The sequence below is a fragment of the Anguilla anguilla genome, chromosome 6 (assembly GCF_013347855.1).
Source record: "Anguilla anguilla isolate fAngAng1 chromosome 6, fAngAng1.pri, whole genome shotgun sequence".
NCBI classification, from domain to species: domain Eukaryota; kingdom Metazoa; phylum Chordata; class Actinopteri; order Anguilliformes; family Anguillidae; genus Anguilla; species Anguilla anguilla.
In genome coordinates, this window is record NC_049206.1 from 16,115,772 (window position 1) to 16,133,715 (window position 17,944).

The following is a 17,944-nucleotide window of genomic DNA, read 5'->3' on the forward strand; positions in this document are numbered from 1 at the left end:
CACCTTTCCTGCCTTGCACAAGTAAGCAGGAAATGAAGAACGGAAATGTTACCATGGATACTCAAGAAAAAGGGAGAATGGGATTGTTAGACAATGACAAAGATTCTTCCAAATGAATTAGACTTTACATTGTTCACACACACACATTATATACAGTATATACAGTATTTATATATATATATATATATATATATATATAGACACACACACACACACACACAGACACTTAAATGAAAAGGTATTGGAACAGTAACAAGTTATATCTGATATGGATGTAAATACAATCAAATTAAAGTTGACAGAATTCACAAAAATGTGAAATTCTTTTTAAACCTTTAAATGTTTGACTGGAAAGAATTAAAAGGACAATTCTGTATCAAATACAGGAACAGATACATTTTTTGGCAAAAATGATTCATAGCCATGCGCACTATGTGCCATTAGTGTAATTAAAATACATGTATGGCTGCTAAACCTGGTTAGTTATGACACAGTTAGGAAGTAGTCAGCAATACCGGTCAAAAGGTAATAAGTCAGAAAACCCACCCTCAACAACTTCAGAGAGCAACCATCATTCTTCACGATGTCACTAGCAAATGCGCAAAGATAAGTTTTCAGAAGAACTAGACATTGGCTTTGAAGAAGGCCACTAATCAGATCTACACCTAACACCTAACAGCATTCGCTGAGCTCTCTTCCACTAAAATGATTACCCAAGGATATATGCAGGATATTCCAGCACATCTAGTTCTTTCCTGCACACAACCATGACTGGTTTCCAGAAATGATCTTTAGCTAAACTGGAAAAACTAATGGCGTTAAACACATTCAAATGCAACATGCAGTAAGATTAAGGCTAAAAATAGAAACTCAAAAAAGCAGCTGTACATTAAGGTAATTAGAATAAGCTTTATTTCTTTTAGTCCAAGTTTAAATAAACATCGTCACTCCATAGCGAGGCAGTGAAAATGACAGTAATCCAGCCGCTGTCTCATTACAGGGGTTGTTACCCACACAGCTGTGCGTTTCAAAAGCAGAGCACCAGAAAACAAAGTGGCTGATGGGAGACCAACTCCTAAGAACCCAGGTGTGAACTAAATGGCCCTTTCAAAGTGGAAAGAAATTAAGAAGAGTACCCAAGAAGGGTTTACTAGTATGTTTAAACACCTGTTTAAAATGGTTTGTGGTTACCAGAAAAATGATGCACCAAGTGAAGGTTTAACCATTCAGGTTAAACATTTTTGACGCTTGAAATGGTTACATACTTTTTTTTTTCATTTTTTGCTCTTTTGCAACATTTTTCTTTTTTTAAACTCAGTGGTGAACACAGTAAACATACACGTACTGGGCACAGTGTCACACCTTCATTCCTCCAAATCATAGCTCTTGGTTTCTCCAGGTCAACCGTGTAGATAAACGGGGGTTGTGGATGTGGGGAATGGACGGCCTGGCTGGTCTTGCTCCCATCAGTTCATTAGCTTATTAACAGTTCAGACTCATTTCTCTATATACATTTTTTGCACAACTGACATAAGATCATCCTACCATTAGCCTAGCCAGTGGTCCCATCAACCAGCACTAAGCTCTGATCCACAAAATCCCCCAAAACCGAGCTTGAGACAGTGATTATAACACACCACGACCTCGAGGAGCTCCCCGCCGATTCCTTATTTTTGTCACAAAGTACAGGTGAGTTAGAGGGCCATGGCTAAGAGGCAGAAGGACAGCCTGGGCAGGATTACGACCAGTTGCTTGGAATGGACAAGAGCTGGAACATGATTGGGCATGGTGAGAGAGGGTGCAAGATGTAGGGGGGGAGGGGTTAGACAGCGATCTCGTCACCCAGGCAGTCGGGCGGCGCCTGCTTGTCGAGAACGTTGAAGAGCCGCAGGCCGCTGCTGTCGCCCCAGCTATCGCGGTCGTCGCTCTCGTCCGTGTTGGACTCGTACTCCGAGGCGATGCCCGACTCCCTGAACTTCAGGAGCTCCAGGCTGCCCAAGACCTCATCTTGGGACGGCAGGGGGTCGTCGCCGTGACTCCGGGCCTGCCCCAGCCCCTCCTGCCCCTCCTCCTCTTCGGGGGGCGGCAGGGGCGGGAGGAACCGGAAACACTCGAACTTCACAAAGCAGCCGTCCCTACCTATCGGGCTGCCCAGAGGCAGGTGGAGCTGGGTCCCGTTGGAAAAGGGCGGCAGTCCGGTGTCCTCCGGATGAGGAGTGTTGGGGTCACACAGCACTGGCGGTACGTTGGCACGAAACGTGATCTCAAGCAGGCTGTCTTGGGAACCCACTGCAGGACCATGCCAGAAAAATAGGTGGGCGTGGGGGGAGAGACAGAGAATGTCGTAAACCTCAACTTCACCAATGAAACTCCATGTGTTTGTAAATGCTGCAATAGTCTTTTTTTTTAGCAACATGCCCAAAAATCAAATACTCCGTACTATATACTTGTAAACCAAGGAAGTTTGAAGGAGCTCAGAAAAGAAGTTACTTCATGAATTTTCTATGTGTGCACTCTGCACCTGTTACCATGTATTACAGGTACACTGCAGGTGGAATGTTTTATTATCAGCTGCCCCAGCTTTAGTGATTACAGCTCCTAGAAGTTATGGCGAAAACTCATGAAATTTAAGCAAGAAAATGAATATCACAATCACACTGCTAAGCTGATATGACATAAACAGTTAAAGGCTTCACTTCAAATGTATTTGTTTTAGAGCATGCCGGAGAGTGATTCAAGAGAATCTCACTGGAGAAAGCAAACTCAAAATGCGGAGAAGGATAGGAACGCCATCAATAATTATTTCATCCGTTTATTATTATTTGCAAATGCTGGGGCCCGTGGTTATCACTGCATTATGGGATTGCTGGCTGTCTGGCTCCAAAGTTTCCCTTAAGGGACACTGACTGTAATCGGCATCTATTTAGTTTTAATGGTCATTGATTTATTTGAGGTGAAGCCGCTGACGTAAATGAATAACCACTGAAACCATAACAGTGTAGAAGCTGTCCTGTGCAGCTACCTTCCGCTGAGAAAGGCAAGGCAGGGTTAGGTCAAACAGGGGGCTTACTGGAGCTGTGTCCACAGAGCTTGAGCTCTAGGTCCTGGACCTGTTTGACCAGGAGGGAGATGTGCTGCAGGAGGTCCTTATTTTGCAGCAGGAGCTGGTGGACCCGAGCCTGAGCCTCCAACCGCGCTGCCGCCTCTGCCGAGAGCTGGTCTTTCAACAGCTGAACCTGTGTACAAACACACACACACACACACACAAACTTTCAACAGCTGAACCTGTGTACAAACACACACACACACAAACTTTCAACAGCTGAACTTGTGTACAAACACAAACACATACTTTCAACAGCTGAACCTGTGTACAAACACACACACACACACACACAAACTTTCAACAGCTGAACCTGTGTACAAACACACACACACACACACACACACACACTTTCAACAGCTGAACCTGTGTACAAACACAAACACATACTTTCAACAGCTGAACCTGGGTACAAACACACACTTTCAACAGTTGAACCTGTGTACAAACACACACACACACACTTTCAACAGCTGAACCTGTGTACAAACACACACACACACACACACACACACACACCCACTTTAAACAGCTGAACCTGGGTACACACACACACTTTCAACAGCTGGACCTGGGTAAACACACACGCACACACACACACACTTTCAACAGCAGAACCTGCGTATACACACTCACACGCAAACGCGGGCACATTCGATGGGGGAACTAGCATACACACATACATGCCTTCAACAGTTGAACATGCACACACATACACACCTTCAATTTGTATTCTGCAGTATAAACAATGTGCTGACAGAAAAACATATTCATACACATGAGACAACGCATTCTATCTTACTTTGACATCTGTTCTTTGTACACACTAAGCAACCTGCATTATTGATAATACTCCTGCTGTATAAAATATTTCCCCAGTCAACAAGAGCTGCAAGGATAAAGACTAGAATGTATGTTCGGCCACTCTAGGTGCAGGCTCCTTGGTAGCAGATCAATGCTATGTCATTTTTTGCCGAATTAATTTAAATTAGCACCGTAGATTAAAATGTGTGACTATTTCTATCACTGTGAACTTTTTGTTTGTGAGGTTTAGCAGTGTGGGCTGCATGGTAGCCTCTTTTGCCCCCTTATTTTTCCTTTTTTCAGCCGCACTGTATCTTTTTTTGTTTTTTTGCTTAGATTTGTAGATATTGAGGGTGTCTGCATTCCCCCGTTTTATTGTCTTTGCTATATTGCGTTAAAAAAAGATAATGGCATGAGATGCAGATGACACAAAAACTCTCCCCCGCTACAGAATGCAGTGATGACACAGCGCAGGTTTAGACCTATTATGCCTGTAGGTGATATACTGGCAACATAAGCCTGAGCTGTCATTAAAGAAAAATGAAAATATGAACAACACACCATTATATGAATATTAAACATTTAAAGAGAAACTGGCTCCTTGCATCCTTATATTTGACACTGTGCTACATAGTGTTACTTTGGCATACAGCAGTCCTATGGCTACTGAATTGCGTTGTCATTAAAAGCAGTTGCCATAAAGTACAGGCTGGGCTCGACAGCAGAGACATTACAGGCTTAAACCTGTACCATGTCATTATCTGTCTGGGACCAGGAACCCACAGCACTGGGACCCAATTGCCCTTGTCCTGCCAGGCGAAGGATGAATTTAGGTCATCTAAGGATCCTCATATTTACTGTTGAATAAACAGAGCGACACAGTGTTGACCCAAGAGGCACAATTGCCATTGCTTAGCAAGAAGAAAAATCTATGAATGTCACTGGTCAGACACAATACCAGGAACTTAAAAATCAGGGCTTGCAATTTTCAGTTGTTAACTATTGATCCGTTAGAAAGACTTAGTTTCTTTAAAAAAAAGAAAACAGCAGAGAAGAAAATGGAGACAAAAAATAAAGTGAAATTCAATTAACCAAGAATATATGAATCATTAAATCATAAAAAACTGAGCTCTGAAGGAGTTATTGTTTTTTTGAACAGCTATCGTTCAAGCCTTTGCTCAAAGTACATATTTATCGAGTCACTGACTCGAAATGAGAACAAAGACAGCTGGTTAAACTAGTGCCACTCTTCTAATAAATTCTTCAGAGAGCTCAATTTTACATTAAAAAGTGAAGAATTCCTCCAGGCCACAGTCTGTTTTGCTCTAGCCCGAAACATCCATTTTTATAATTATTCGAATCCTGAGTGCGCTATGGATTTTCAACAAGTTTTCACTTTGAAAAAGTTGCTCGCGAAACAAGGCATGGAGCCAGCCAGCCTGCAAGTGAGACCGATGCTCATTTTCCTGGAGGAATGACTTTACGCTGTGACAAAGCGCTGCTCACTTTGATCAACGCCCACCATCCGCGGGCGTCATGGCTTATGAACACGGGCAGCGACAAATCGTCCTCGGATTCAGATCTCTGCCTGCAGGGTATCCGAGTGAAGTGAGAGACCTTTTCTCTTTATGAGAGAGAAATAATCAGAAAGCCACGTTGAGTTCAACTTCTCCAGATCCCCTGGATTTTGAGCTCTTGCTAATACATGTAGAAGCAACAAACAGTACCATTTGTTAATAATCCTTACACAATATGTGTGCCTTGTGATAAATTAACTTTCCTTAATTTTACGGGATAAGAAGAGCCTCTAGCCCTGAAAGAACTGGGCTCATAGTTTCATGGTAAAATTCCAGGTGAAGCATTACCACTTTTCCCTTGGGCAGGTCACTTGCTGCATTAACTATTAAGCCGTACAAATTGGCAATATATAAGACAATAGCATTTATGGATAATACTGTAATCAGTGCAAGCTGCTCTGTACAAGGGCATTGGCTAAGCAATATGTAGATAATAACAGCATCCTATTATAGTGCTGTTATTATGCACACATGTCTTCAGTGATGTTATGATTACCTTTGAATGTGCTATATGTCTACAGTGGTTTGAGATGTTACGAATTGTGCAAAATAGAGTTTTTTTTAGCTTTTAATATTATTATCATTCTTAGCCGTATGATTGACTGTCTGAATCCACACAGCCGAAAGCTGCCATCATTACAAGTGTGCACCTCGGCCTAAAACGCCTCTGCTTCTGTACCCTCATTGCCATGTCCAGAGCTCAGTCCCACATTGTTGCAGACTCAGTTTTAGGATTAAAAAACAGGATTAAAAGTATAGATGAAGCACCCAGGTCTCTCCTGGAGCAAACTACCTAACTACGGCCTGACTGCACGGGGCGTGGTCTCAGCAGAACCTGAGGTCCCAGCAGAATCTCTGCAGGATCTACATTTAAATGGGGTGACAACACAAAAACAGCTGTAAAATGGTAAAATACACCATACACGCATGTAAATATCATGAAATAAAATCTGAGATTTAAGTATACAGCGAAAATAACAAAGTTCACTCTACTGTTACCGTACTTTTGGAGGGCACTGCAAATATATATGTTTGGTCGGGGCAGCTTGGTCTGATGGATGGAGTTCATGTGTATGATACTTGAAAGGACAGGGAATAAAAGAGGAGAACACAGACCACATTCATTTGTGCCATTCTCCAGCTCAGACACTTAATCCCACATGGCTCCTGTGCAAAAGCTCTTGCAGTGAATCACAATGAAGCAATACTACATTACCGCTCAGAATTATTCCCTGTCTCTCATTACACACACACACAGCAAATAGAAGGAAAAAACATGAGGTTATTGTCTAGTGCCATGACAAAAGAAAATTATGTAGCCTTATTTTCCACAGTTTATTCCAAGCAGTCTTTACTGCACTGCATAGGCTGATGCATAACAGGCACAAGCTTCTCCCAGGGCTCAGAGGATTCCACTTGACTGGGATGACAACGTCTCATCGTGCACTGTCGACCCCTACTGGTTGATCGGGTGTCTGCGGGTCTGCCTGCTGAGCTACGAATGAAGCACCTTCCTCAGACTCATGATCGTGTGAGCCTGACTTGTCAGATGTGGCTGGCATCACATGACTTGGGGGACAGCACATCTCTTTATTTGCACTCTCCTGAGCCAATAGCAGAAGTTGCAGCAATGAGCGCTGATGCATATAATTAGGCATTCCAAATTGAGAGAAAAAAGCATTTATGAAAGAAACTTAAGGAAAAGGCTTTCAGAAGGGAAATACAAAGGAGAATGGTGGCTCCAAATATCTGTATCAGTTCAGCATCATAAGAGAAAATAAAAAAATGATGGTAAATAAAATAGTCAAATTTTGTGAATGTGATTTTTGTCCTCAATTTTCACTTACAAAAAACAGTCTGTCAAGTTCATTTTGATGACTGCTGAACTTTGTGAAGAACGCCAGATTTTAACTGTGAGTCAAAGCTGACGACCGTAAATACTGAGTGACTGCGTGAGAGCGCAGTAAGACTGAACCAATGGAACACCCACACACTGTTATTTTATCAAAGCTTCAGATGAAATCAGTGGTAAAAAAATAAAAAATGTACAAGCAAAACAAGTATTGAAAGTAACTGGGACTCAGGGAGGTTTGCGATGTTCTCACCTGGGAACTTATCAAAAAAATTGCACTTCAACTCGGGAACAAGGATTCAAATAAATAAATAGAAAAAAAACAGCAGAAAAGTCACATCAAGCTTTTGTTCTCCGTGTCCCAGTAATGCTAGCATATTCTGCATCTGCAGCTTGAGTATCAGAAGAGACTTAGCTTTTTTGTGTGCTGCAAACTCATTAAATACAAATGACACTGTCAAGTGCCCCTTCAAATATTAGATGCTCCCCCAGTGTAAACCAGGCCTCAGGCTCTTGGTTGAATTATCGCAGGCAAGGCCTTTAGAGGATATTTTTACATGCTAAAGAGGCTTCTTCTTATACTGATATAAAACAGCTGCAGGCCACTGACTTAAAACACTGACAGGATTTGCAGCTTGACTTTAAATCCCAGCCTTCCAAACATGGGCCACTAATTGTGAAGATATTAATATTCAGTGGTTTATTGGCCCTGGACGATCAATCACACAGTCTGCTTGACCAAGAAACCTTAAATCAGGTGTTCATGGAAGACGGGAGCAGCCTGTTAAATACTAACAATTTTGCACCTATTTGTTTCACAGCATGATTATGTCTAAATGGTAATTCAAGTGTTGTAACTGAAATGTATTAAAGGATTTTAATTTTTTTCTAAAAAAGTCCAAAATGGATTGACCTAAAATGACCTTTTTATTATTAATATTCCATGCTGAAATAAAGTGAAAAATTTCTGATGAATGTATTCAGTGTACAAATTTAAACAGCATTTAAAAATAGCATTTCAAACATGTGAATATAAGTTCCTGAACACTATCGGTAATAGCCATTCTAAAGAGGGCGGTTTACACTATACTGATGACAACAAGGAAATTGGCCCAGAATGAGACAAAAGCTATTTGTGGTTGTGCACATTCTGAATATAGCCTAGATCCCTTTCTCCCAGTCTGAATAAGGAATTATAAATTTTACATGTGACCCACTATGTCTTGGCAGTATCAGCCTGGTAGCAGGCTGGCTATGCTCTTCAAAATACATCTAGCAAACAAGCTTGCAGAAATGACATTTTTATTGCATATTTATTTGTGGAAAGAATGAGAAATTAGATATTTTGAAACTAGGATCGAAACATTATTGATTTCAACAGAGCAACTACCATAACTCGACTGGGAGACCAAATCCTCCATCCATCCATTATCTATACCCGCTTATCATGGGCAGGGTCACCATTCACTCACACACACCATTCACTCACACACTCATACCCATGTCACTGGACTGTGGGTGGAAACTGGAGTACCCGAAGGAAACCCACACAGACACGGGGACAACATGCATACTCCACACAGAAAGGCCCATGCTGGATTTGAACCCAAAACCCTCAGTTCATTCTGATACAAATCCCAGGTTTAAGTTTGCCCACTGCCAGGAGATACAGTTTTGTGTTGTTTACCAGTTGATTCCAATGATCACTGATTCCAATGATCAAAGACTGGAATAAATCATATGATCATGGTTCCCCTCTGTTCAGGAGCTGCTGCGGTTACGTCTCCCCCGCCCTCCCCCGACCCCCCCACCCCCCCACGGGAGGAAGGTGAGATAAGGACTCCGGGAAAACGACTCACGTTATCACCGTGGTAGAACAAATCAGACCCACAGAGATCTGAGGGTCTCAGGGTACATGGGAAAGGCTGAGTCACAAATCAGCACATTATGTGTCATCCTCTTTCTGTCACACTACACACAAGCACGTACTCTCTGTGGTAAAAGAAAAAAGCACTACATATTGAAAATATAATATGCATAAAAGGGGTCATGTACCTTGAATTAGAGAACTGTAAGAAATAAAGCAGAGACTGGATAATTAGAGACTTGGCCTTTGTGTTGAACTCCTTCCTAACAAGCTAACTTGAGCCACAGAGATTGCTTTGATCCAGAGAGGTGTGGGGGAGGGATGTAGCCAAGATTCAATATGTCACTGAGGACAGTTTATAATCCTGGTGCTTCTGGGAGGGCTCCCATCGGCCCTGTCATCCACCCCCCTAGCAGCCCTGCGCCTCAATCTAGTACACAACCTTTCCTTTTTTGGTTTTCCTTCCTCGGGACATTAAGAAAACAGGTACAACTACCTGTTTTCTTAAAGTTATGGACCAGTCTGAATAGTATGTGTCTTTATAATAGGCTAATTCCCCCAAATAAGTTTCTTGGTAAAGACGTGTGCAGGAATGACAATAAAATGGTTCTCATGCTCATTGGTGGGATATGAGGAAATGGGTGGTGCTTACCTGGGCTACGGCCACCTGCGTCTGCTGTTGCTGCTGCTGAAGTTGCTGCTGGAGGAGCTGGATCTGGTGGTGGAGGGACAGCGGGGTGCCCGTGAGCAGCTGGCTGGAGGAAGGCAGGAGCATTTTGGGGGACCCCACCAGGATAACACCACCCGAAACCTACAAGGACAGGAAACACAGTAAATGCCGCTGACCCAGCCAAGGTGGTGATAAGCATGCACATCCACAATGGGGGGAGTCAGTGTTGCCACTCTTATCTCCACCAAAGCGATTATCTCCTCCAAACCCCCCATTTACAATACCTCTCATCCACATTCTGTTAGACTACTCCTCTACACATAGAATTTCCCATCTACCATTGACTACCTTACAACCCACAATTATCCTTAAGCATTCAAAATCTCCAAAATTTGACACATGAGTGACTCATATGTGCGTGTCATTTGTGCATGACACAAAACGCTGGCAAGCCTGCTGGCAGATCAGACACTGTGAGAACAAACATTCTTTCAAGGCAAATTCTCTTTCCCTGGTGCTGCACCATCACCTAACAACATAATCCGTTTTGGAAAAGGAACAGTTTTATTTACTAGTATAAAATGACTACATTAACAAATGTGTTGTCTGCTAATGTGTTGGTCATTTCTCTGTAAAGCATCTTTGTGACAGGTCTCTATTGAAAGCACCATACAAATAAAATTGATATATTTGATTCATTAATTGATTGATGCACATGGTCTAAAATATGAACACTGCTGGACAACAAGCAGAGAGCTCAGCCACAGAGAACATTAAAATAAAAAAAAGTTACCGAAGGACTGTAGTAAAAAAATAAATAAAAAAGACAGGATATTTCATCAGTCCGACTGCATCCAACCAGAGCAGGGGCTGTAATTAGCAAGACTTAAACTCTTAGGTAGAAGTGGGTCAGCCCTCATTAATAAGCAACTTCTGACACACAGTGACCCCGCACCTTCATCAGTAAACACAAGAATCTGCAGGGGAACATGATTCCGGAGGCCAGGAATAGTGGTGGCGAATTGGTAATATTATTCAGCAGGGGGGACAAAGGGTCGTTTCATTGGTACAAAATGAAAATATTCTGAGGCGTCTGGCCTGTGTGCTGACCCTCCGAGTGGCTGGCATGCAGGAAGGCTCCGGCAGAGGCGGCTAGAGTTTTACGGTGCCAACTCCGTTTACTCCGGGTCTGGTGCCAGGTGTGACAAATAAGCTTCGACTTCCAGACCACAACTATTAGGGCTAATGAATTGCAAATAATTCTCAATGAACCACCATTTCCGCAATGCTACATTGCTTATTTGCTCTGTGTCTTTTGTCCAATCCATGGTCACTGCTGATTTACTGCATCAATGTAGATGAAGTGCCAATGTCATAAGCTTAGTTTACATATTTACAGCTGGATACTGATGCAATTTTGTTCCCAAGTGTACAACAGTGGCACCCCAGCTGCAAATCAAACCCTCAACCTTTGAGTTACAACCCCAATTTCCTGACCACAGTGTCATCTTCAAACACTGTCAAACTCCTGTCAAACTTAAATTCCTGGAGTCCCCCTGTGAATGCAAGTCAGTCGTTGATCATTTGGTCGTTTCTTAAATTTTTAAAATCACACCTTCCATAATTTTGGCGTCAGTATGGCTCATTTTCATTTAGTCTTTAACCTCATTTCACAGATGTTTTCCATTCACTAATGAGGTGTGGAAACCTTCAGCTGGGAGGACTCCACTGAGATTTCACCTGTAACTCTATGAAGTAAACAACTGACATATATTCTTTGAAAATAATAATAATTTGATGCATTACAGAAAATGAAAGCATTCGCTGCATAAGAACTGGCCCTAACAGATTAGAATGCCCTTACATGAACATGAGATATCCATTCATGCATATCCACTTCTGACAGAGAGTGGTCTTAAGGGGGTAAGTCATCCCACATTAAACAAGCATAATGTCTAATTAAGAACAATTAACCCCTTGGTACACTTCAGGAATGGCAATTACACTCGGGGCGAAAACGAACATACATGGCAGGGGCAGGATTCTGAGAGTCCCTGATTTAGAGGACGTCCCGACACATGCGGATTTGTGCAGAAGAACCAGACATATTTTTAAATTAATTTATACAACCTGTAAATGCATTTGCTTCTCACCAATGGCTTATCATCTGAAGTGGGGGAGAATGGCATGAGGTGTGGGATGACAATTAATGTTTCCAAGCCTGTCTAATATATTTGCCCTCAATGTATTTGGTTGACAGAAATGGAATCTTTTGGGCCTGCCATGTTTCCCATGCGGTTTATGGAGTTGCCACCCGGCCTCAAATGGCATCAATAAGGAACAGGTGTTTGCTTGGGAAGCATGGCGGAACACTCTCCTTGTAAACACTACATAAACTGGCTTACACTTTCCTGGATTTCCACAACAATTGTTCAACAATATTTTCTGTCTGAGCAGATGCCATCGATAGCAGAGACCCCCCCCTCCCTCCCCGCCCCCGCCCCCGACACACACCAACCCATTTGGCGCTGCACTTTGATCACCTGATATTTTTGAAAAATAAATCAAAGAACTGTGTAAATTGGGGTGTCTGACCCCAGCCAGGTAGTTTTCTTTTCTGGAGCAAAGTATGACAAAGGCCTTGATCCAATCAAGCCAAGTAAGTGAAAATGTTTGTTTTCTTCCCTCTGAAAAGATAGTTTGGCAAGTTAATTTTGGTGATAGCTGAACCCTAACCATTTTTGAAGAAAGGCTTAAGGATAAAGGTTGGTGGGTCTTTTTTGTAATCCCACCACTGGGTATACAAGCTACAGTAGGCACTTAACTATTTTCTATTTATTGGGTTGTTTCTTTACTTTGTAAGGATGAGAATTATATCACCCCTGTGTTCCCTAGCATAACTCTTAGTGATACATTTGCTTTGACACTTTGACACAAATCTTTCCATCTCATTTATGCAGAGACAGTTGCATCAGATTTACTCTCTCCTGCCATCACACTAGGGCTTAAGCAAAAGGATTAATATAAGGACAGGAGCAGCAAGGGAATCAAACCAAAGCCACTGATGTGAATGTAGAAACGGAAACGATTCTGTTCTGAAGCTCCTGATGCTGCATATGGGTTTGTGATCCCAACAAACATGCTCAAACCTGGAGGGCTGACTGGTGTTAATGAGTCACCTGCATTTGCAAATGCTTTTCGTGCACGCCAAATTGGATCGGATGCCCACGTCACACAGATGTTGAAACTAATGGATCATCTAACTGTCTTCACCGAGTTTGACATTTCTGAAATGGATTCGCTCTAAAAGGAATTCCTAATATTTTTTTTTCCAGAAGATGAGGCGGGTTGGGATTTGTGGGGGGGGGGGGGGGGGTAAGTGGGAGTAGATGACAGATGAGGCTGTCATTTGCAGCTATGGGTTAATGAGGTGTAATTTTCCGCTGTGTGACAGGCTGTTCACATGTCTCACTAGCCACCTTTTCTCCAGTCTGGAGGAGTATTAAGCTACCCGACCATGATGTGCTCTACTAAAGTGACCAGTGCCCTTCCATTCTCAATATTGGTTCAGTTACACTTAATGTTGAATGTGCGCGTGTGTGTGTCGGGGGGGAGGGGGAGGGGGCACCTTTCAATGACAGGACCAGAATACTATTCTGAGGGATGTGGGTAAATAACTGTTGCCGTCTACACAGGTATCACATTACAATGAAACAGCAATAGTTTTGTGTGTATAACTGCAGTATTATGGTAATATATTGTGGAAGAATAAACAAGCAGAAGAGAATATAAAACAAGGCTATGACAGAGTGTCCATATCCGGAAAATGTAAACGAAGATGAATTACGTTGGTAACCCTCCACTGACCAATCATTAACAGGTTTCATAACAGCTGGATCAAACTGTGTTGGTTTAATCAATCAAACCTGTCAGACGCCACTTAGCAAACAATTTCGGCAATATCACCTCAATACAAACAGAAAAAGAAAAGAAAACAACATTCCATACTACATTTTTGGGAAATTTACTTGTCAGCTAAGATCACGGTACCAGTAAATTGATATCGATGTGGCAACAGAACGGGCCTCCACAGCAACTTACGTTGTCTGGCTGATTTCCTGTTATGTTCACTTGACGGATGCAGTGATCCACAACGGAAGAAGCTAAAGAAGGAAGGGACTCTTTTCCAAATGTGCGTTATCTGCTTCAGCGGCTCAAAGCCACCCAAAGACCCGTGCGGCTGAAACATTTGTCTCTGGAATAATTCATCATGTTACACGAGCCAACTGGCAGATTTATTTTCTTTTTTGTTGAGGAAATGATCACGCTGGGCTTGTTGGAGCCCTGCCACTAGAACTGATTTCTATTATTTTGGACAGGTCCTCTCTGAGCAGTGAGCAAGGTTTTTAATTTGAGATCTGAAAAACCTCACTAACTCATTTACAGCTGTGTATTTTCCTGAAGTACCACACAGTGCTGTATAATATGCCCAATACACTGGCAAAGAACCCCTTCCAGCCGTGATTCATCACTTAAAATCTATAAAAATAACGCATTGCACATGACTGTATGAATTAATGGCTGAATAAGCTCATTGGGAACAGAAGAAAATGACAGTGTTCACAGCCATTCAGCAAACGAGTTCAGCATTTTTAATGAACAATAATTAAGGGTTCCTGAACTGAGACGGTGTAGTTCCACTACAATCAAGCAGAACAGAAATCCATACATGTTTTTTTTGCTTACATTACTGATAAGCTAAATTTTTCTGAAGTATTTTTCAATAGCCCATGAGATACATGAGCAGCCGATTTTTGATCTGCTGGAAACTGAATGGGTTCTTTCTTCTCATGGGCTACCAAAGATTGGGCTACCACTCAAATTTCCCTGTAACAAAGGAAAACCTAGCAAGACACTAAAGAAAGGCTTAGATATTTCCAGGGTCTGTTAACCAAGTTTGGTTTGCGACATTTGACAGAAAGGAAAAATTGAAATGTGAAAATATCATCACGAGAATAAGGCTGAGAACAAGGCGTTTCCCAGTCAAGCTTCGGTATTTGCCATGTTATCACAGCTTGGTGACACGCTCAGCGAGGTTACACCCTTCTGTACAAACACAGCCCAAAATCATCAAATTGCAGGGCTCTCCCGCTGGACTGCCTCCGAGCCCCGCCCTTCCCCGCTGTGATTCTGCCCTGTGCCTACAGCTGCCCCCCCCCCCCCGCTACCCCGAGCCTATCCCCGGCTTATTTATTCGAGGGACCGTTCCCACCCCCGCCCCCACAGGATGTCCTTGGCGGCGTTAATCGCAGCGATCCATCTCTCTGGCAGGACGTCCGAGCGGCCGCGCGCGCGGGGGATTAAGACGAGATGGCCTCCTCCGATAGCGGAGGCGGATCGCGTGTCCCTCGGCTGTGATTACAGCGCGCCACGCCATCTTTCAGCCAACAGCCCGCCACTGTAACCACACAGCTGAAGAGCTGCAGAAAACACAATGGCCTCCTATGGCTTTTTTTAACGATCACACCAACCGATTATACACCGAATACAGTTGCATTATGACACGTAGGGGTGTATCATTAAGCACTTTGAGTTTGATCAGGAAGTACCCTTTCTGTGAAGTTCATTTTGCATAACCCATTTAAAATTTTAAATTGAATTGGCAAAGTTAGTTGTCAAAACAATGACATTGATCAAATATGTTTGCAAACTTTTTGGTTAAAAAGGTAAAAGTATGGCTAAAAACAGGACAGTGTGCTCTTTTAGATCCAAATCCTGTGAAAGCAGAACAGGTAGCTTGCAATAGGTCTGAGCATCTTTAAATATGGCAATCTACGTATGTTGCAAACAACTGACAACCACACAGTACCCACACTAACCACAAAATACGCCATTATCTTTCTAGTACCGGATAACAGATAAGAAATGCATTTAATATTATCAGGAACTGCCACAAAGGACCACAATTGTACAGGAATTTTTTTTAACACATATGAAGTGTTAGCAAACAACATCACCTTAACAAATTGCCTAAATCACAAAGGCCAACCATACCAAGCACAAAATTATGGTCCCTCAATGCATAAGCAATTGATACCCAAACAAAAAGCTCTATTTTTAAAGTTTATGGAATTGACTTCTGGAAAAAGTCATCTGAAATTGAATCAATTTTTTACCTAGCAAGGCAGACTAATTGAGTTAAAAACACCACCTGTTCTTTCGGTCTGATGCTTAATATCTGAAATCTTCAGAGAAGTCTGAATTAAGGACCTGTCATGGAGACAATTTAGTCACCAGGCAGGGTTATAAGGGGGCTTCCAGCTAATACACTGTGTTCCAGTGTAGTTACGAAGCTGGTTTTGAAACTTAACCATGACTACACCCACTGTGGCCAACACCCACAGGATGGCACACCACTGGTTGTAGCCTAACTTAAGAGGAGGGTTTCAGTCAGCAGAATTGCCCTCATCTCAATGCTGACCATCAATGACTCTTACACTGAATCAAAGATGTGCATATTTTGGCCTTTTGTGTGACACATCCTGTAAAAATGTAAGTCAGTGACGTTGTGATAGACTGTGGCCATGATCTATAGCAATACTGCCCAAATTTGGGCCTGGAGATCTGGCTTGCTAGTTTTTGTTCCAGACAAAAATAAAACGCAGTTCCCCAAAAGAAGAACAGTCATTTCAACCATTTCAGTTGTAGAGACTTACATCCACATAAAGCCACATAACAAGCTATATGTAATATGTAGCATGTATATTCAGACTTTCAAATCAACTGGGTTGCCTGGTAATGGCTTCAACCGCAAAGTAATTAAACATTTGGGACAGAGTTAAAAAACGAGGCCTTTTAATGGCATCCAACCATGGATCGAGAGCAATAATTGTGTGAGGAGGAAAATGCCCAGACTTCCCGCAGCACTGCGAAAGGTCTCATAGTCCTTCCTCAGGTTGGGGATTAGACTGCAGGCTGTGGACTGCTTCGCCCTCTCTCTCACGTCATTGGCTGGCGCGGTGGAGCTTCAAAGTTGCGGCGCTAACAATGCACTGAAAGATTTGAACTTTGATGTAGTGTATCATGTCCTGGGGGGTTCAGCGACATCTCTCCCCCTTTCTAGCTTTCGCTTGCGGCCGTCTCTGACCACCTCTGTGCCAAGGTAATTTGGGGCCAGACAATGTTGGGGGAGAAATTGTATTATCCTGTTCGAATCACGGCGCTGTTGTCCAGGGGCTCTGTTGCTCACCATGACAACAGCGGACTGAAGCCCTGCGGGAGGGCATTTTCAATTTTGTAGGGCTAGAAAATAAATACTTGGCACCAAAAACTGACCAGCTGCCTTCACCCCTCAGCACGTGTCACACACAAAAACAAAAGCCTGTGTGTAAATCCTGCAAATCTACTCTAAGAATTACTGGGACACACCTTTTGTTTTCTCTTGCCCGTAAATCTTTACACCTGAGAAAAGCTTGGGAAAATGGCATACCTTCCCGTCTTTGTCAATATCCTCCTCCTCCTCCTCCTCTTTGGCTGCGTCCAGGTCAGTGACTCCCCGGTTGCACTCATCCACCATACTGTCTGACAGAGGCGCTTCCTCTGCATCAATATCAGTCTCCTCGGCTGCCTTTTTCTCTGCACCTGTTAACTGCCGAGCTGAGGGATGAAGATGCACCATCAATAAAATGTCACACATACTCCGCGAAACAAAAGTGAAATATAAGTGAAATGACACCTGCGATTCAGTCAGAGAGAAGAAAAACAGGGGTTCAAAGATGAGCAGACTACTAATTTGCAGTTCATGACAGGTAAGTCACAGGTGCATCACAGAAACCAAAATGTCTCTCAGAGCACTTGTAAAATCCAACAGTGCCCTTCTTCAAGGAAGTTCCCTGACAGAGTGCCAGGTGTTTCAGAGGAACATCAATACCCTTCAAATGAGATGTTTACCTGGGTACATTGTAGAATCAGAAGCAACAAATGTTCTGCCCATAACAAACAGCAGGACTATCACATAGCTGGGTGAAAGAGATCACTCTGTTTCTATGTCCAAGTGTGTGGAGGGTTCAGA

At 42.7% G+C, this 17,944-nt stretch overlaps 1 protein-coding gene across 1 annotated transcript in view; it reads right to left on the bottom strand.

Moving 5' to 3' along the window:
* Positions 1–889: 889 nt before the first annotated feature.
* The window catches only part of LOC118230022 (carboxyl-terminal PDZ ligand of neuronal nitric oxide synthase protein-like), a 60,225-nt gene continuing 43,170 nt past the window's right edge, over positions 890–17,944 (bottom strand). The window contains exons 7-10 of the mRNA XM_035422696.1: positions 17,363–17,529; positions 9,856–10,014; positions 3,071–3,236; positions 890–2,289 (exon numbers count right to left, since the gene is read on the bottom strand). Coding sequence (XP_035278587.1) covers positions 1,823–2,289; positions 3,071–3,236; positions 9,856–10,014; positions 17,363–17,529 — 959 coding nt within the window. The 3' untranslated portion in view covers positions 890–1,822. The remainder of the gene's footprint in view (positions 2,290–3,070; positions 3,237–9,855; positions 10,015–17,362; positions 17,530–17,944) is intronic.